This window comes from Pituophis catenifer, unplaced genomic scaffold (assembly GCF_029215685.1).
Source record: "Pituophis catenifer annectens isolate HBS135680 unplaced genomic scaffold, rPitCat1.0.hap2 SCAF_5, whole genome shotgun sequence".
In the NCBI taxonomy this organism is placed as follows: domain Eukaryota; kingdom Metazoa; phylum Chordata; class Lepidosauria; order Squamata; family Colubridae; genus Pituophis; species Pituophis catenifer.
Genome location: NW_027256885.1, coordinates 14125581 through 14146732, shown reverse-complemented (window position 1 = coordinate 14146732; position 21152 = coordinate 14125581). Strand labels below are relative to the sequence as shown.

Below are 21152 nucleotides of genomic sequence, written 5' to 3'. Positions count from 1 at the left end.
TTTTCTAGGTATTCTATTTTCCCTTCTGGCACCTTCTCTTGTTGATATAAACTCTTACAATATTTCTCAATTATTTTTTTTCTTTTTCTCATTTTGATAACGTATCTTTCCATCTTGGTCTAATAATTGGCTTATCAGTTTCTTTTCTTTTTCCTTCTTCATTTTATATGCCAACCATCTTCCTGGCTTATTCGCATTTTCAAAGAAATTTTGCTTTGTTGCTTTTATTTGCCAGTTCTTCATTTTCTATTAAATTCAATTTATGTTTTTGCAAGTCCATCAAATTTTTAATTTTTTTGTCCTGTGGATTGTTTTGTAGATCTTTCTCTAATTTCTTATACTCCTCCTCCAACTTCTTTTGAGTTTGTCTATTCTGTTTGTTCCTTTTTCCTATGTATGTCATTGCTAATCCTCTTATATATGCCTTACTAGTATCCCATACGTTTTGCAGTGATGTATCTTATTTTCTGTTTTCTTTAAAGAAAAAGGTCAGTTCTTTTTCCATATATTGTAAAAAATCATTTTCATTTAATAAATTTTGATTTAGTGTCCATCTCATTTTTTTTCTCTGCCCTTTCCATGTCATCGTTATTGGATTGTGGTCTGCCCATGTATTTGCTTCTATATCAATCTTGTCTATCTTGGATATTAAGTCTGTTGACATCCACATCATATCTATTCTTGACCACGACATGTGCCTATTTGAGTAGAATGTATACTGCTTCTCCTTTACATTTCTTTTTCTCCATGCATCTTGTAAACTTAATTCCTCTATCATTATATGGAATGCTTTAAGGAGCGTCTTTCTTAATTTTTTGTTCACTTTTGTCAATTTATAGTCTAACTCATTATTAACAATTGCATTGAAATCTCCTGTTATACAAATATCTTCATATTCATATTCTAGTATTTTCCTGTGTAATTTTGCATAAAATTCCTCTTGGTTTTCATTGGGAGCATATATCCCCACTAATAATATTTTTTTGTGGTTCATTACTATTTCTACCATTAATATTCTTCCTTCCTCATCTTCAAATATTTGTTTAGATTGAATTTTTCTTTAATATAAAATGCTACTCCTCTTTTACTTTGACAAGCCAATGTTGTATATAATGTTCCCAATTTTGTTTGCTCCAAAAGTTTTTTATGTTGTTTTTAATATGAACTTCTTGTAAGCATATAATTTCTAGTTTTAACTTCTATAATTTATTAAATATTATTCTTTTTATTGCTGAATTTAGTCCATTTATATTCATTGATATTTTAGGTTTTAGGTTTAGGTTTTAGGTTTTATTAAATTTGTATACCGCCCTACTCCCGAAGGACTCAGGGCGGTGAACAGGCACAAGATAAAATACAGAAATACAAAAGTTAAAACAATTTAAAACCAAATTAAATAATATTGGCCCACGACAATTAAAATCCCAATAAATTTAAAACCAATTAAAATTTCAATTTAAAATTTTAAAAAGGGGAGAAAAATTAGGCCAGGCCGGCTTGCTGGAATAAGAGGGTCTTAAGAGCACGGCGGAAGGTGCGAAGATCCGGGATCCTCCGTATCTCCGGGGGGAGCTCGTTCCAGATAGTGGGTGCCCCCACAGAGAAGGCCCTCCCCCTGGGTGCCGCCAGTCGACACTGCTCGGCTGACGGCACCCGGAGGAGACCCTCTCTATGAGAGCGTACCGGCCGGTGGGAGGCTATTTGTGGTAGTAGGCGGTCCCGTAAATAACCAGGTCCTAAGCCATGGAGCGCTTTAAAGGTGGTAACCAAAACCTTGAAGCGCACACGGAAGACCACCGGGAGCCAGTGCAGCTCACGCAGGAGAAGTGTTACATGGGAGCGCCAGTTGGAGCCTCCGCGTGCTCCTCAAGGGGAGCCCCGTGTAGAGAGCATTACAATAGTCCAGGCGGGAGGTGACGAGGGCATGAGTGACTGTGTGTAGGGAGTCCCGATCCAGAAAGGGACGCAACTGGCAGATCAGGCGAACCTGATGAAAAATCCTCCCGGTCACGGCTGTCAGGTGCTCTTCTAAAGACAGCCGTGAATCCAGGAGGACACCCAAGTTGCGAGCCCTCTCCGTGGGGGCCAGCGATTCGCCCCCAATAGTCAGCGATGGTGTCAACTGACTATATCGGGACGTCGGAAACCACAGCCACTCGGTCTTGGATGGGTTGAGCCTGAGCCTGTTCCTCTTCCATTTCTTACTTATTTACTTGTTTTGTAGATCTAGTCATTCTTCTCTCCCTTTGCTCTTTAACTTCTTTTGCTCTTGCTCCTTCTCTTATCACTCTTTCTTCTTGTTCTTTGGCTGTCTCTTTTGGTTGTTCTTCTTTTTTCCTCCTGTTGTCCATCCCCTCTTTCTTCACTCAATCTGTCTTCCTCTTGAAATACTATGTACTGTTCATAAAATCTTTCTGCTTTCTCTATTGTGTCTAATCTGTGTCTTTGTTCCTGCCAATTCACCAATATTCCTTCTGGTACCAACCATCTAAAATTCACTCCTCTTTTGATCAAACATTTCGTAAGAAATTGATATTCTCTTCTCAGGTCTCTGACTCTTCTTGGAATTTGTTTCAAAGCCACTATCTCTCTACCTTTGTGCCTTATGGTTGCATTTCTCCTCAACTGCAGTATCTCTGCTCTCAATGTTTTCTTGGTAAATCTCACATGAATTTCTCTAAGTAGGTTGTTTCTCATTGCATATCTTGTATGCACTCTGTATATCTCATCAATCCCGCTTAATATCTTTCCTTTACTCTCTTCCATTGCTTCCACTAATATCTCCGTGATTTTTTCTGCTAAATTCTCTCCTTTTTCTTCTTCAACATTTTGAAATCTTAGATAAAAATAAGCTTTGTCCATTTCCAATGATATAATTGTCATTTCCTGATTCTTATCAGTAATTGTAAATCTATAATCCATCTCTTCCACTTTTGTCTCTGTTGCTTCTGCTTTTTCTTCCACTTGCTGCAATTGTTGTTTATTTTTCCCTATCATCTCTTTAACTTCTTTTAATTCTCCATCCATTTTTTCTATTCTCCCATCTACCTTGTCTATTCTTGCCTTAAGATCTTCATATATAGTCTGTAACATATTTTTTAATTCTTCATTGGTCTTCTCTTGCTGTGTTGTAGTTTCTGCTGTCTTTTGCCCCGTAGAGCCAGATGCTGTTGATATTGATGGTGATGATAGATGTTGTGTTGTTTTCTTCATCTTGTTTTTTCTGTTCAAACCCCCCAATTTGTAATCCAAATAATCGAGTTTTAGAATCCAAAATCAAAATCAAACTCTTCGGGTTCTTGTTACCGTAATCCACATAAGTTTACACAATATCAGGAACAAAAAGAAAAAAAAAGAAGTGCAAAATCTCCGTTGAAAAGAAAAACCAAAGCCAATATTTAATAATGAAAATTTTTAAAAATTAAAAATTTAATTTAAAAGCCCAAATATACCAAGAAAAGGGATCCAAAAAAAAGCAATGAAAAATAAAAATAAAAAATAAAAATAGTCACCCTAAAGAAAAAGAAAAAATCAGACCAGGGAGAAGAGGCAAGAATAGCTAATTTTCCAATAAGCTAAAAATACAAATCACCAAAAGTTTCAATCCAACAAGAAGAGAGGCTAGATAAAAAGAAAGAAAGAACAAGGGGAAAAAAAATATCCAAAAGTTTGCTGTTCCAAAATTTATATATCCACCTGGCAAAAAACAGACAATTCAATCTTTAGCAGTTTACAAAAACTATTTTGCTTTCTTTCTTCCCCCTGCTACAAAATCACAACCCTCTTTCTTATCAAAGTTCTCTTGCCAGCTTTCAAAACATTGTCCAAGGTCTTTCCACTCTTATCTTCTCCTTTGTTCAAATTTTTGTTTAATTTTCTCAATCACCACTAGATGGCACTGCAGTTTACTCCCAATAATCTTTAAATTATATTCAATCCCGTTTTCCAGAATCAAAAACAAATCTCAAATCCTCAAAAAGTCATTCATTTTACAAAGACGCCACTTTGCCCAATCTGCTTTCTAGTTTTTAAAACAATTTCTCAGCTTTGCCAATTTTGTTTTCATTAATGGCATCCGCTTTTTCACCGCTGTTACTGGAATTGGGGAGTTAGCCTTATTCCGCTCCCTCCCCTCTCCTCTTTTGCCGTTTTCGTTGTAAAGTTTTTTAAAGTCAGGGAGTAAGTTAAAAAAAGGAATCTTGTTTCCAAGACCACGGTTCTCACCCAGATGATTCACTTCGCTTTTTTCTTCTCTCTCTCTTGTGTGGCCTCCCCGGCTTGTGACAGCTCCTAATGGCTGTCTTCCCAGCTGCCGGGTCAGAGGTTATTTTCCGGCACTTCAGGGAACTTGCAACTTCCCTGTTCACTCCAGCCCATGCCTCCGTTCTTCATGGTCCCTACAAGACTGCTATGATCCCTTGGGACCCCCTAGATCAGCTGGGATATCGGCGCTTCTTCGGAGCCCCGAAGTCCACCGTATCACCAGGACGTTGACCACGCCCCCTCTCTCCGTTTCCCATAATATTAAAGCCTATGTCCGTGATGGTGAAAAGCACGCAGAGCCCTCTCTCGGGGCACGCGCTCCCTCACCAGCTGCTCTTCTGGTTTCCAGTGTGCACATGCACACTGGCCAGCTGGTTTTCGCATGCACTGGAGCGCCGGAAACCCAAAGACCAGCTGGCCGGTGCACATGCGTGCTGGAAACCCTTAGACCAGCTGGGTTTCCGGTGCTCCGGCGTGTGTGTTCCGGTTTGGGCACTTGGTGCTGAAAAGGTTTGCCATCACTGGCCTATGTCTTTCTGGTGAAGTTGAGTGATAAGAGTCACAGGATAATTTTTTTTAAGTCAGTGCATTGTGGAATTGAGTGTCACAAAATTTAGCTTTAAAAGAAGCTACATGAAAAGGTGAATGTGTCAGTGGCTGCTGGCCATGATACAAAATACATTACCTTCAGAACCAAGGGCAGAATATTTGGGCGTATTAATTACTGGGGAACGTGGAGATGCTTTCATTCCAATTGTCTTCCTGAGAACTTCTCAGAAAAGTTTTGGTTTGCTCTTGTGGACACCGCATAGGCCTTTGATGTGATTCAGCATGGCTTTTAACTTTTTTAGAACAGAACCTCTGGAGCTGGTACACAGAGCTGGATTTGTTCCATGTTAGCCTTTCAGCAGCTCTGTAAGGTTTACTAACCAGAGAAACCATGATTGGCTTGAGATCTCTCACAAACTTTGCTTATTCGTTTTGTTTTTAGCAGAGTTGTTAAACACATATCTGCACCTCCTTTCTTCATTACCTCTTTTGCCCTGTAGGCGCCTGAACCTCTAAGTACGTTGAAATCCATGGCTGAGAGGGCAGCGATCAGCTCTAGCATAGAAGACCCCATGCCATCTCTTCACCTGGCTGAAAGGGGTAAGTGAGAAAAGGGACATCTCCTCCCTTAAGCTATAGGTCAGGAAAAAGGCCAAACGAGTGGAAAACGTCTGAAGTTCAGGATCTGGGTGTGAAAAGCTAGATTCTGCATCAAAAGCCTGTGTGTCTGGAGGGCCATGATGGATGGAAATTGTGCAGGTCTAAGTCTCTCTCTGTCTCCCTCCCTCTCTCTCTCGGTCTCCCTCCCTCTGTGTCTCCCTCTCTCTCCCCCCCTCCCTCTCGTATGAGAGAGAGATCTACTGCTGAAATCCAGTAACTTAATTTCCCAGTATTTTGAAGCAGAAACTACACAAAACTAATTTAAATCCTGAAGTAAATGCAATACTACTTCCATGTCTAGATCAAACTTTTAAACTGCTAGAATGAAGTCACCTTCTTGGCCAGGGGTGTCAAACTGAAGGCCTGTGGGCCGGATCCGGCCAGCGGGGTGCTTAATTCTGGCCTACGGGGCAGCCGTGGTGCCTCTGCCAGCGAAAAAGTAGCTTGGGAGGGCTGCATGTGGCCCTCCCAGGCTCCGTTTTCAGCCTGGACAGCCTCCTGCAACCCTCTGCCAGTGAAAACGGAGCCTGGGGGTGGGGGCAGGCTCCATTTTCACTGGCAGAGGGCTGCAGGAGGCCGTCCAGACTGAAAACGGGGCTGGCAGAGGGCTTCAGGAGGCTGTCCAGGCCAAAAACGGGGCTGGCAGAGGGCTTCAGGAGGCCGTCCAGGCTGAAAATGCCCCCTCCCCCGGCTCCGTTTTCACTGGCAGAGAGCTAGTAAAACAAAACAAAAGGAGAAATGTTTCCCCTTTTGCATTTGAGCATCCAAGAAGGGACAGGAAAGGAGAAAGGGAAAGAGGAAAGAAAAAGAAAAAGAAGGGAAGATGGGAAGAGAGCAAGGAAGGAAAAGGAGGGAGGGAGGAAGGAAGGAAGGTCCTGCCTTAGCACTTGGCCACCAGCAGACGGCAAGGCTCCTCTGGGGGACAAGGTTTTGGCACTCTCCCTTGTCTCGCCTTCCTCCGCTGGAGACAATGGATACCCCCAGTCCCACCCGGGCCACCACAGGTGCCCCCGACACGGGTGTTTTCAAGCTGGCCACGGCCACGCACCCCCAGCCCCCAAGGTCAAACATAACTCTGATGCAGCCCTCAATGAAATCGAGTTTGACACCCCTGTTCTTGGCTTTGTCGTTGGCCAAATATAAGTAATTATCGGTACATGTTTCTGATAGTAGCTGACATACCAGCATGGGGTGGGCTCTGCATCTCTCCATATTCACACGGCGTGTTTGTTATCTGCCAAGAGCTTCCCATTTGAGCATATTGGTTTTACACTTAGGCACTCCAACTCCAAGTAGTAAAAGGGAGGGCGGATCCTTCAGGCATATCCTCCTTTAATGTTATTCCTTGCTTGATGGTCTCCTTCCTCCATCTTTTAATTCGATTTTGTTCTTGTGTACCCTCAAGAATCTTTGTTCTTAAACACAGTTAAAAATTGCCAAATCACACACACACACACACTGAAAAATCCCAGTCCTTCCTACATGTAGGATGAAGCCCCGTTGGATGGATGGATAGATGGATGTATTTAAAACATTAAAATTAATAAGAATTAGGTACAAAACTAGAAAGCCAAAAGCAAGAATGGCACATTGGTGGCATCTTCCCAATTAGTCCACCAGCCCAGTGGTGAAATCTAAAATTTGTTACTACCGGGTCTGTGGGCGTGGCTTGGGGGGGGTAATGTGACTGGTGAAGAGGTTGTAAAAAATGCTTTTAAAAGGCTCTGACGATCCCAGCTGAGTTGCCTGATCAGCAGAGGCTTTTTTTCTTTTAAATGTCTCTGCCGATCAGGCAACTCAGCTGGGATCCTCAGAGGCATTTAAAAGCATTTTTTCTACAACCTCTTCAGCTGAGCTGCGCGATCATCAGAGGCTTTTTTTTTTTTTTTTACTTTTAAAAGCATTTTTTCGGCCAAAGAGGTTGTAGAAAAAATGCTTTTAAAAGTAAAAAAAAAAGCCTCTGATGATTGTGCGGCTCAGCTTGGTATGGGTGGGGGGGGCAGGGATTTTTGCTACCGGTTCTCCGAACCACCTGCCTCCATCGCTATCGGATCGAGCGATCTGGTCCGAACCAGGAGCATTTCACCCCTGCACCAGCCCTCTCAAGCATAGAGCACCCCCAACAAGACCTCAACCTAACTAGCAGAACAATGTTTTTTAATGGTCTTCTGGAAGGCAGAAGGGTGGTTACCTCCATATTCAAGATGCTCCAAAGAACAAAGAGAGAGGGCTCTTCTCCTAGACCCCTCTAGCCGAAACTCCTTGACTGATGTTCACAGCATGTCCCTTCTGCCAAAATGAGTGGGGCGGCCCAATCCCATTAGACTGAGATGGTTCCTCAGATAACGTGGTCCCATTCGTTGCAGTTGGATCCTTCTATCCCCAGCAAAGTTAAATATAGCCCTGGCCACCAAAATTTAACTCCCATGCATATGCCCCCCACATACACACACACCTGCCCCAATAAAGCATCAGACTCAAGTTCTTCTCATCTTCCCTGTTCCTGAAATCCCAAATGTTTCTTCTTGCTCCGGCCATCCGTTATATTGGCAATTCTGGAATCAATAGCCTTCTGCTTTGGAAGGAAAACAGGATATCCATCAAAATAAATCTCTTCGGGCCAGGAGTTAGCCCATGACTTGCCGACTGCTGTTTTATTTTTTTATCCATTGGATTGGAAGAAACAAAGAGAATATTTGACTTTTTGTGCACAGCAAAATAAAGAGTCTCGGTGAAATCGTGGATCAGGGAAATTAAAGAGTAAGGGATCTGGAAGGGAAAAATAGAAGTCTTCAGAAAAAGGGGAGGAAGTTGTTCCCTCCACATCAGCCTTCTCCACCCTGGTGTGCTTCACAAGAGTTGGCTTGCAATTTTCTGAAATTATTCCCAGGTTAGACACTGAGAATCAGAATAGACACTGACGTCTGGTTTATGTTTTCACCTATTTTTGCTCTTAAGTTATTTTTGCCAGGCAAATCTTTCTAGTTGGATCCAGGACAGTGTTTTTCAAACTTCACAACTTTAAGATGTGTGGATTTCAACTCCTGGAATTTCCCAGCCAGAATTCTGGAAGTTTGAAGTCCATGAATCTTAAGATTACCAGGTTTGAAAAAGAAAAATTTAGGACCTTAGAGAGGAGTAGGAATTGTCAAAATAACTACAACCCTAAGTGTACAATTTCTGAGTGGTTCTTCCTTCTTTGTTTGTTCCAGCTGACATCTTAATTACTAGCACAACATCTCAGCCAGCCTCCAACCAGCCCCCCATCCAGCTATCGGAGGTGAACATCCCCCTTTCCCTTGGGGTGTGCCCTCTGGGGCCCGTGTCTCTCATTAAGGAGCAGCTGTACCAACAGGCCATGGAAGAGGCCGCCTGGCACCACATGCCTCACCCTTCTGATTCAGAAAGAATCCGGTAAGGGGGATCATGTGAAAAAGCCTGGGGACATGAGGGCATTGGAGTAACAATAGATCATCTCCTCTGAGAAGTGGGGTAAGGCTGCAGGACTAGACTTTGGAGTTCTCTGAAATTTATATTGTTGATGTAGTTTTCAAATTAGTTCAGCATCTTCTCTTAATGGTTTCAGAGCATACAGGTCGTCCTTGACTTACAGCCACAACCAAGATCAGAATTTCTGTTGCTAAGCAAGGCGGTTCTTAAGTGAGTTGCTCGCCTGATTTTATGACCTTTTTTGCCATGGTTGCTAAACAAAATGCTGCAGTTCTTAAGTAAAACATGGTCGTTAAGCAAGTCTGGCTTGCCCCATTGACTTCACTCATTGGAGCCAGCTTGAAGGGTTGCAAATGGCTATCATGTGACCCTGGGACACTGAGACTGTTGTAAACACGTGCAGGTTGCCAAGTGCCCAAATTTTGATCACATGACCTTGGGGGATGCTTGGATGGTTGTAAACGCAAGAACTGGTGGTAAATCATTTTTCCAGTGTTGTCGTAACTTGCAACTGTCATTAAATGAATGGTTGTAAGTCAAGGACTGCCTATAGAGCTAAGTCTCCCTTATCAAATGTAATAAGTAGGTTAAAGGCTATTGACCCAAGAGTGCAGAACCACCGACGCCAAGAGAAACCTTGGGAATGGCTACCATAGCCCTTCTTTAAAAAATGGCTGTTTTGATGGACAAAAGGAAGTCCTTAAATACATTGGGGGTGATCACATGAAGAGTAATATCGATAGAAGAGAATATTTGCATCTTGGGGTAGAACTGGGAGGTCCCTGGTGCTCCCTGAGCTTGGTTGTTTTTTTTTGCAGACATTTTATTACCAAACGAGGTAACACCATCAGTGCTGGAAGGGAGTAGGGTTTGCTCTCATTTTATATTCTAGTGGCTTGCTCTGTCAGTGTTGGTGAGAGTGATCTTGGTTGTTCCTTGATTGGGCTGTTGCTTACTGTTAGCTTGTTTGGCAATTCCTTGATTGGGGTCTTGGAATAACACTAAAATTTTAAGCATTTTGATCTACTGATTTGTTGAAACCTGGCTCCAGCACAGCTTAAAAGTAGAATAGGGCTGCTAGACAAAGAACAGTTGCATATATCCACTGTATTGTGTTTGTTGTCTTGATCATATGCGGTCAGAAGAGCCCAGAGGATGATGGGAAACTCAATGTTGGTACTTTCATGGCAAGGGAGGATTTAGCAACAAGTCAAAGCATTAGCAAGCATACATCCAAGACAAGGGTTCTTTCTAACACTTTGCAATGCTGCGACCCCCCAAAATAATAAATGCATTTGTATCATCCCCTGACAGAAACTAATGCTTTCACAGAGGATAGGGTGAGGCAAGAAATAAATACACCATTTTAATAACTAACATTGGATCTGAATATCAAAACCATGATAGAACCTCACAATTTTATTAAATAAAGCCTTTAATGTATGCTTAGTGTACATTTAAAGTGACAAGTTTTATTCTATTGTACAGGTAGTCCTCAACATACAACCACAACCGAGCCCCAAATTTATGTTGCTAAGTGAGAAATTTGTTAAGTGAGTTTTGCCCCATTTTACGACTTTTCTTGCCACATTTGTTAAGTGAATCACTGTAGTTGCTAAATTAGTAACCTGGTTGTTAAATGAATCTGGCTTCCCCATTGACTTTGCTTATCAGAAGATTGCAAAAACATGACCACATGACGCTAAGACACTGCAACCTTCATAAATGAGTCAGTTGTCAAGCGTCTGAATGTAAATCACGTGACCATGGGGATGTTGCAACAATCATAAGCGTGAAAAACAGTCATAAGTCACTTTTTTCAGTGTCATTATAACTTGGAATGATCACTAAGCGAACTGTTGTAAATCAAGGATTACCTGTATTCTATTCTTTATTTTTTATTATTTTATTATTCATATTTCTATGCCACCCACTCTCTGAGGACTCTGGGCGGCTTACACCAAAGACAGTATACTAAATAGCATATTGCCCCCAACAATCTGGGTCCTCATTTTACCCACCTCGGAAGGATGGAAGGCTGAGTCAACCTTGAGCCGGTGAGATTTGATCCGCTGATCTGCTGAACTAGCAGTCAGCTGAAGAAGCTGCAGTACTGCACTCTAACCACTGCGCCACCTCGGCTCTATTCTTTTGTTTAAAGCCACCTTTTTAACCAGAAGGATGAGCTTACTAGTTTTGCATAATTCCTGAAATATTTGTTGTTGAGAAAATTGCCCTTGCTTTTTGTTCCCTGCTTTTTGTATTTATACTTTATAACATCATCTATAAAAAAAAATCCTGACTTTGCTAATGGCTTGTCTGGGCAGCACAGGAACTAATTTTGGCAGCAACTCAGCTTTATATGTGCAGGCCACGAAGCTTGTGAATCCAGAATTGGAGCCTTGTCAGGACTTGTTCTTGCACTGCCTGGACAAGCAAATGGGAAGGAAAGCCCACCCTTACAGCAATCCTGGTTGTGGGTGTGTAAGCCATCAGGGTTGGCCTTCCACTTATGACCTTGCTCAAGCATTCAATCCTTGAGTCGGTGACTATCTGTGACCCTCTTGCCATCCCGGCCTGCTTCTGATATTGATCCAGTTGCCATGCACATTCATGCAATCAGGAAATGCTGATGAGCACATCAGGTAGACAAACCGGACGTAGAGCAATGCCTGTTGTATCCTGGCTGCCATTAGAAGGCTATGAACATAGCTGCTGCAGCTGCCTTCTAGCCTTTTCCCTGAGATTGGCAGAGGGAGATGTTGCAAATAGCATGCTAGAGGCAAGGAAAAATGTTGCAGGATCCAATCTGGGTCGCTCATCAGGACCAGAGGATTTCCTTGATGAGGGTGTGACATTGTCCAGATGAGGGTTGTATCAGTCGGATCTGATGCTGGCTGAGTCATAATTTTTGACCACTCCCCTTGCTCCTCCCCTTTCATGCCCAGTTTAGACTCAGTCGGCCTGAGAGAAACATCTCCTACAGATCTGGCTATACAGCCCAGGTCTGTTCAATATCACAGAATTGTAAGTCTTTTTGACCACTTTTTTATTTCTCTAGTTTAAAATTGTTACTTCCCCTTTAAATTTTTCTAAGGTACCGGTCTACCAGGCTTTATTTTTTTTTTTCCCCCTTCTATTGTAGCCTGCCGGTTTTGCCTTGCTAGAGCGTCCTGAGCTGCCAGGCTTTGCTTCGCTCCTGGCGGCGGCCATTTTGAAAGCCCCATTTTAAAAGGGAACTTTTTTCCTTTTTATTTTTCCTGCCTTTTTGGGGGGGGATTTTTTTGATCTATCCCACCAACGATTGTTTAAGGGGCCCTAGACCACAATACCACCAACAATAATAGCGATTCCCTAATTTTAAGGGAAATCGCCAAATCCGGCCGCCGCCCACGCTACAGCGATCCCAAAACCGCTGATCAGCTGTAGAGCGGTTAATTGAAGCGCCGCGGCAAATTTAAAAGGAGTTTTTTGCCGCTTTGCCACCAACGAGTCTGCAAGTTTGGGGGGGGGCAGCAAGCTTCTTCCTGCCTCTCCCTGTGGCATTTCCAGCCAGTATTTATTTTTATTTTTTTCTCATCGTGGCTGTGGGGGCGCTGAGGAGGTCCGTTTCTAGGCTTGCCTAGACAGATACCTCTGGAGCAGAGTTTCCTCCTGCTCAGTGTGACCTGGCAGCCATCGTGCTTAACGCCAGAGTCGTTGCCATCTCAAATTTCAACCACGTGGCGAAACTGAAACCAAAAGCTATTTCTCCAGTCGACATCGTGGTCGCAGTGAGTATACTAAAGATGGCGGATCACTCTTCCCATGGGGAGGAAAATACTATGTACACTGGGAAGAAATCAACTTCCAAACATAAGCACCTTTCTAAGCCTGAGGAGAAGGATTTAACAAAGAGGCATAAATCTCTAGAAAAGCAAGTTAGTGAGTTGCCTGCAACTGAGCCTGGTAAGGGGACCCCCCCCATCTACCCCCCCCCTCCTCCCATTTCAACTGTTAGCCAGGCCTGGTCTTCGGAGGGAGAGGGTAATGTTCTTCAACAAGACCAAAGCAATTTGCAAAACCCCTTTGCAAGTCAATTAATGACCCCTGCAACTCCTGTATTTGGTGGGCATGCAGCTGCAGCTGCTTCAACAGGTGAATCCTCTATGCCTCTGCTAACCCCCGAAGATCCTTTAAAAAATGTGCCAGAAGGATTGAGAATTCTGATTGAACAGGCCATTGCTTCTAGAATGGCAGCCAATATTCATGGTCACCACTCTGGCTCTGCTATTTCAGAGCTATCTGCCCGTATTAGAATCTCTCCTGCAGTCAGCCTTACTGGCTCTCATTCTCCTGCAGCCTCCAGAGTTAGTGAAGCCTTTGTGTTTGAGGAAGAGAGACATTCTGACCTATCAGATGATGAGGGGATAATCCAAGATCAACCTGCCTTTACAGGCTTATTTCCCCCTCATAAATTCAAGTCTTTATTGCATAAGGCTCGCTTAACAGCCGCCTTAAAGGAAGATGAATATTTTCAAGAGATGCAGGAGGCCCAACAGGGTGGACTACAGGGACCCTTTTCTGAGCCCCCCCCCCCCTGAACTTTGTTATGTACCAACTCCACAACTGTTCATAGATGTGGTAAAGAAACAGTGGGCTGGGCCTGCAACCATGGCATCTGCACATGGTTCAGATAAGAAATATTATGCTGTTGCTCCAAAGTTTGCTCAACTCTTGCAAGTTCCACCTGTAGACAGCCCTGTAGCGGGCCTTTCCTCTTTTTCTTCATACGTAACTGAGGATACTTCTGAAGGTCTAAGGCCAGAAGACAAAAAGTTAGAATTTCTGTTTAAAAAGAACCATCAGGCTTCAGCATGGGCAATTCAATCAGCCTCATCAGCCTCATTTTTTAATAGAACTACCATCCTTTGGCTTCAACAGTTACAGGCAAGGGTACCCCCCAGTGAGGTTCGCCTTCATCAGGATATTAATAAAATCATTGCTGCCACTCAATTTTCGGCTGATGCAACCTTGAATTCAGCCAAATTTGCATCCAGAGCCTTAGCCTCTACAGTTTCAGCCCGCAGGATGCTCTGGCTTCGCCAATGGCCTGCTGACCTTAAGGCCAAATGGCGCTTAGCTGCAGCTCCATATTCTGCAAACAAACTATTTGGGGAATCACTTGACCCTCTTCTTGTAGAGACACGGGATAAGCGAAAAATTTTGCCCTCAACATACAAACGGGCTGAAAGAAGACCCTCTCCATATTACAGAAGGCCTTCCTTTCGTTCCTACCCCCAGGGAGGCCCCTCCAGGCAGGACTATCTTCAGGGATCCTATCGATCCTCGGACCGTCAATATTTTCGGGACAGGAGCAGACAATTCCAGCCCAAACGGTCCTTTCGGGGTTCTGGTTTCCGCCAGTCCCGCAGTCGTAAGTGACTCACTGCCAAATCCTCCAGTAGGGGGTCGCCTGTCCCTCTTTGCGGACAGGTGGGAAAGGTCATCTTCAGACCTTTGGGTTCTTTCAGTTGTGAAATTTGGCCTCCCCCTGGAATTTCTCTCCAGGCCTCCAACCCGCTTTCTTCAATGTCCAACTTCCAAAAGCGAATCCAGACATCAATTAATGAACCAAGCAGTTCAGCACCTACTACAGATTCACGCCATAGAGGAGGTCCCCCACGATCAGTGGAAACAGGGGTATTATTCCATCCTGTTCGTAGTTCCAAAGCAGTCAGGGGGGTGGAGAGCCATTCTGGACTTAAAAAATCTCAACTCATACATAGTGTATCGCAGATTCAAAATGTGTTCACTAACCTCTATTCTTCAAGGGATTCGTCCCAACGATTTTCTAGTTTCCATAGACCTCATGGAGGCTTATCTTCACATTCCCATCCTGCCAAAGCACCAACAGTATCTCCGATTCAGCTATGCAGGAAAGCATTTTCAATACCGGGCTCTTCCCTTCGGACTGGCATCTGCACCAAGGGTCTTCACAAAGGTCCTGGCGGTCGTGGCGGCTCACCTGAGACAACAACCGGTAAGGATCCAGGCTTACCTGGACGATATTCTGATTCAGGCTCACACTCAAGAGCAAGCCTTACACAACCTACACCTCACGATTCAAACCCTGAACGACCATGGGTTCTTGGTCAACTACAAAAAAAGTCAGTTAGTGCCAGTCACCAGGATCACCCATCTTGGTGCCATCATAGACGCAGCCCAAGGGACCGTCTACCTAACCTTGGAACGACGGTCAGACATCAGGGACCTAGTAGCTCTCATTCGCAGAACTCCATCAGTTCCATTGGCCACTTTATCCAAGCTCTTAGGCAAGATGGTCTCCTGCGTTCAGATCGTTCCATGGGCACACCTTCACGCTCGCCACTTGCAGTGGTTCCTGCTTCCTTTTCAAAGAAAACGCCAAGCTCACACCATGTCACCAGTCAAAGTTCCACTCTCAGTCAGGCGATCGCTAGGTTGGTGGACGTCGCCTTCTCTCGACAAGGGTTGTCTCTTCATGAATCACGACCGACTTGTACTCACTACAGACGCCAGCCTTCACGGATGGGGGGCTCATCTTGCATCACACGTGGCTCAGGGCCGTTGGTCTGCATCAGACCTCGCCAACCCTATCAACTGGCTGGAGCTGAAGGCCATTCGTCTCGCTCTCACGCACTTTCACCGGTTTGTGCAACACCGTCATGTTCTGGTGTTGACAGACAATATGGCGGCGAAGGCACATGTCAACCGTCAAGGGGGCACCCACTCAAAGCGCCTCATGGAGGAATCATTTTGCCTGGGCAAGTGGGCAGAACAACACCTCCTCTCCATCAGAGCGGATCACATTGCGGGGTCGGAAAACACACAGGCGGATTTCCTGAGCAGGACAGAGGTGGACAACAGCGAGTGGCAGATTCATCCCGACATATTGCATCAGGTTCGGCATCCCAGCCATAGATCTCTTCGCCACACACCTGAACAATCAGCTTCCTCGCTTCTTCTCGAGGTTCCCAACGCCAGGGGCGGAAGGGGTCAACGGTCTCCGTCTCACCTGGCCGCCGGGTCTTCACTACGCCTTCCCGCCACTGCCTCTGATTCCGGCCCTGATTCGGAAGGTCATCGCCGACAGAGCAGAAATTATCCTCGTGGCTCCCCACTGGCCACGCCGTCCGTGGTCCGCAGACCTGGTCTGTCTCTCCACATCTCACCCTTGGTGGATTCCACCAGACGAGATTGTACTGCGTCAGGGGAACCTTCTTCATCCGGACCCTCAGTGGCTCCAACTGACTGCATGGCGCTTGAAGGGGCCCGTCTAAGGCAGGACAATTATTCAGATAGGGTGATTCACATTGTTCAAGCCTGCAGACGTAAATCCACAGTCAGACTCTACAATATCTCCTGGCTTGCCTTTTATAGGTGGTGCCGTTCCCGGCAGATAGCTCCTGTTTCAGCCTCACCTGCCCAGATCTTGGAGTTCCTCAGAGATGGGTTTGACCGTGGTCTGGCCCATAGTACCCTTTGGAGACATGTGGCGGCCCTGTCTACAGCCTTGTCCAGTCCATCCGGACGACCACTCACTCAGCACCCTGTGATAAAAAAGTTCCTGCGAGGAGCCAGGCTCCTGCGGCCCTCCTCGATTCATAGATACCCTACTTGGGATTTGCCCAAGGTCCTTAACGCTTTAACTGAGACTCCCTTTGAACCCCTCCGCACGGTTCATCTTCGCTTTCTCACCCTTAAAGTGGTTTTCCTTATAGCCATAACTTCAGCCCGTCGCATTTCGGAGCTGGCAGCCCTCTCAGTTAGGGAGGATCTCTGTGTTTTCCGGCCGGACACAGTTATTTTGAGATTGGACCCTTCATTTATTCCCAAGGTTAATTCCCCCTTTCACAGGGCCCAAGAGGTTATTTTGCCCAATTTCTGTCCCCGGCCTTCTCATGCCTTGGAACGAAGGTGGCATACCTTAGATGTACGGAGGGCCCTAAAGATTTATATCAAAAGGACTGCTCCCTTCAGGAAGTCAGAGGCTTTGTTTGTTTCCTTTTTGCCAGGCTCCCTAGGGCTCAAAGTCTCTTCTGCCACAATTGGTAGATGGATCAGGGCTTGCATCGCCTCGGCATATCAGGCCCAGGCGATTCCTGTTCCCAATAGCATTACTGCCCACTCCACTAGGAGTGCTGCTACCTCAGCAGCTTGGGCGACTCAGGCCTCCCTTGAGGAGGTATGTAGGGCAGCCACCTGGTCTACCCCCTCGCCATTTATTCGTCACTACAAGATAGATACCTTTGCTTCTGCTGAAGCATCATTTGGCAGGAGGGTTTTGCAGCAGGTGCATCGTGCAAGGGTCTCTCCAGGCCCTTCGACATCCCGCCCTTGAGACGGCCAAATCTTTGGTATGTCCCTCATCTGGACAGTGTCACACCCTCATCAAGGAAATTGGGCATTGGTCTTACCTTAAATGCCAGATTTCTTGAGTGGGGTGACATTGTCCAGCCCCTCCCTCTGTCTCAGTGCCTGTACAGTTTTATTGTTCTTGTTCAGTGGTTTTTTTCCAGTTGTCCCGTTGGACCGATTTACTTTCTCCTGATAACGGTGGTTCCTGTTGGAGATACTTCTGGTGGCCTTCCTTCGTCAAAACTGAGCATGAAAGGGGAGGAGCAAGGGGAGTGGTCAAAAATTATGACTCAGCCAGCATCAGATCCGACTGATACAACCCTCATCTGGACAATGTCACCCCACTCAAGAAATCTGGCATTTAAGGTAAGACCAATGCCCATTTTGTCTTCCGCACTTTTGGACTCGTGCTGGATCCCATCTTCAGAGAACTTCTCTTTGCACTTTGGGCTGTTCTATGTGTGGTATTTATATAGCGCCTGTTGTGTGTAGCTTTTCAGATGTAGATTAAAGTGTTGATGGCTGGCTATTATTGGCTGCTGTTGGCTGTTGTTTCCTTGTGCTGCAAAGCCCCTGCTTCCTAAGTACTTGATAGGCTTTGGGGTAAATCATTTGGAATCTGGTTGTTAGCTTCCTCCCCGTCTGTCCTACATAGTCACAGGGGCAATCCATGCAGGGGATCCTCTAACCGTCAGATTGCAGGAACACAAGTGAGCAGTCAGACGAGACCCAAACTCATGGGTAGTCTCACATTGCAATAAACAAGGACATACATTCAGTTTTGCTACTAAGATTGTTGGACGAGCAGGCACAAAAACAGCCAGGGAAGTGATTGAAGCCTGGGAAACAGGCCCCTCATCAATCAACAGGAGTGATGATTTACCCCCAGTTTATCAAGTACTTAGGAGACGGGACTTGGCAGCACAAGGAAACAACAGCCAATAATAGCCAGCCTTTCAACACCCTGAATCTACTTCTTAAAAGCTACACACAACAGGCACCAAATAAATACCACACACAGAACAGCCCAAAGCACGCAGAGACCCCTAAGGACGGGCTTCCAAAGGAATCCGAAAGCTCGGAAAACTAAACCTCTGTTCCCGGTGACCGACCCAGATTGGATCCTGCAACATTATCCTGGGACACATATATTCACCTTCATTCATGAAGGAAAAGTGTGCTGTCAGTTGCACATTAGCTGGATTATTTTATTTTTTTTTACAAATTTTTTATTTTATTTTGATTCAAACATCATCTTCCATTAAACTGTGTCGTCTGGGTACAAATATTTTGTGCAAATATTTTATACAATAACAATTACAATTTACAGTCATGTTTATTATTTTATCTATTCTTAACTTGATACTAATATTAATATATACCATACCTAATACTATAACAGTCCTCTTCTTAACTTATTTAACTTTATTAAAACATTTTCTCTATTTCACTCCTCTGCTTTTTTCCACTTTTCATATTTATTCTCTAACCATTGGTAAAATAATTCCTATATGTTATAGTAATCAAATTGTTCCTTCTCTTTAATTTCAAGTGTTAACCTATTCATTTCTGCTAATATTCATTCTAATATTTTCCTAATCACATTCTCATCCATAGGGATCTCTTCATTTTTCCAATTTTGTGCAAATACAATCCTAGCTGCAGTTATTACTTGAATTATCAAATATACATTTTCTTTACTGTAAGTTTCTGGTAAAATCCCCAACAAAAATAATTCAGGTTTCAGATCAATATGCTGTTGTATCATCTCCTCCAACCATGTACATATTTTTATCCAATATTTTTTGGCTTTTGTGCATGTCCACCACATATGATAATACAACCCCAGTGTCTGGTGGCATTTCCAACATTTCGCTGATTTATCTTTAAACATCTTTGCCAACCTTGCCGGTGGAAAATGCCATCTGTAAAACATCTTATACAAATTTTCTTTATATGTAGTCGACATTGTTAACTTCTATCGTATAACCAAATTTTTTTGCCCGTGCTATCGTTTCCTTCACTTGTTCTTCTTCTAGTTTAATACGCAGTAAATAATGATGCAATTTTTTTATTACCCTCTCATCTGTTCCTGTTAATATCTTATCTAAGTCTGTCAATTACATAAAAAAACCATATAATTTTGCATCTTTTTCATATCTAGATTGTATTTGCAGTTGCGTATACCAAACCATATCAATCCCTTGTTTTTTCAATTCCTGTTTAGTTTTGAGCTCACCCTTTTCAGTCAAAATATCTTTATATCTAACAATATTTGCCATATTAATAATATTTGGATGTATAAGTGCTTCCATCGTCAAAAGCCAAACCAGTATCTTCAAGTAATGTTGTTTTCTAGTTTTCTCCCATGTTAACAATAAAGCATTTCTTATATAGTGTCTTTGAAAGTAACCATGTATCTTGTTTTTCCCATACCACAAGAAGGCATGCCAGCCCAATTGCAAGTCATGTCCCTCCAATGTCAATAGCCTTGTATTTCTAAGTACAATCCATTCTTTCATCCATGTTAACACTGCTGCCTGATAATACCGTTCCCAATTAGGTAGTCCAAAACCACCTCTAGCTCTTGCATCTTGTAACATTTTAAAATTAATTCTTGCTTTTTTCCCCGTCAAATATATTTCACTATTATTTTATTAAGATCTTCAAAATATTTTTTCTCCAATTTTATCGGAATTGTTTGTAACAAATACAATAACCTTGGTAATATGTTCATCTTAATTGTGGCTATTCTTCCTATTAACAATAGTTGCAAATTTTTCAATTTTTCCAAATCAATCTTAATTTGTTGTATTAACTTGTAGTAATTATCCTCCTTAATCATCACACATCTTGCTGTCAATTGGATCCCTAAATGCTTTACTTTATTTGCTGTATGAATATATAATCTCTTCATTAATTCTCTTTTCTGCTTCTCACTAATATTTTTCACTAAAATCTTAGTTTTTTCCTTATTTATTTTCAATACTGCCACTTCACCATACTCTTGTATTTTTTTAACAATTTTGGCCCTGTTTCTTGCGGATCTTCTAAAATAAAAACCAAATCATCTGCAAATGCCTGTAATTTGTATTCTTCCTTTTTTATTTCCATGCCCTTTATCTCCTTGTCTTGTCTAATATTTCTATTTAATACTTCCAATGTCATTATAAATAATAATGGAGACAGAGGACATCCCTGTCTTGTGCCTTTCATATTGTTAACCTTTTCAGTCATATCTCCATTTACCATCACCTTTGCAGTTTGTTTATAATATATTGTCTTAATCATGTTAATAAATCTCTCCCCAAAGTCCATAACTTTTAGTTGTAACATCATAAACTGCCAATTAACATTATCAAACACCTTCTGTGCATCTAGGAAAATCAGTGCCATTTGCTTCTCCGAGTGTACTTCATAGTATTCCAGTGTATTCAACATTATTCTCATATTGTCTTTCATTTGTCTCTTAGGTAAAAAACCATTTTGGTCTGTACGTATAAATTGATTTAAAAGTCTCTTCAATCTTTCTGCCATTATTAAAGTAAATATTTTATAGTCCGCATTCAACAGGGATATCGGCCTATTATTTTTTATCTGTTGCAAATCTGAGTCTTCTTCCAGTATGAGGGTAATATATGCTTCCATCCAAGAGTTTGGTACTTTCACCTCTAATAATAATTCATTAAATACTTCCAACATTGGGTTACTTATAGTATTTTGTAGTGTTTTATACAGTTCTGCTGGTAGCCCGTCCGAGCCTGGTGTTTTGCCAATCTTTTGTCTTTTAATTGCTTCTATTAATTCCATCATTGTTATTCTTTCTTCTAGTGCTATTTTAGCTGTTTCTG

At 43.1% G+C, this 21152-nt stretch overlaps 1 protein-coding gene across 1 annotated transcript in view; it reads left to right on the top strand.

The window, feature by feature from the left end:
• CNOT3 (CCR4-NOT transcription complex subunit 3) overlaps positions 1–21152 on the top strand; it is a 114286-nt gene that overhangs the window by 46998 nt on the left and 46136 nt on the right. Inside the window, exons 15-16 of the mRNA XM_070944353.1 lie at positions 5313–5412; positions 8685–8886. Of these exons, the coding sequence (XP_070800454.1) occupies positions 5313–5412; positions 8685–8886 (302 nt within the window). The remainder of the gene's footprint in view (positions 1–5312; positions 5413–8684; positions 8887–21152) is intronic.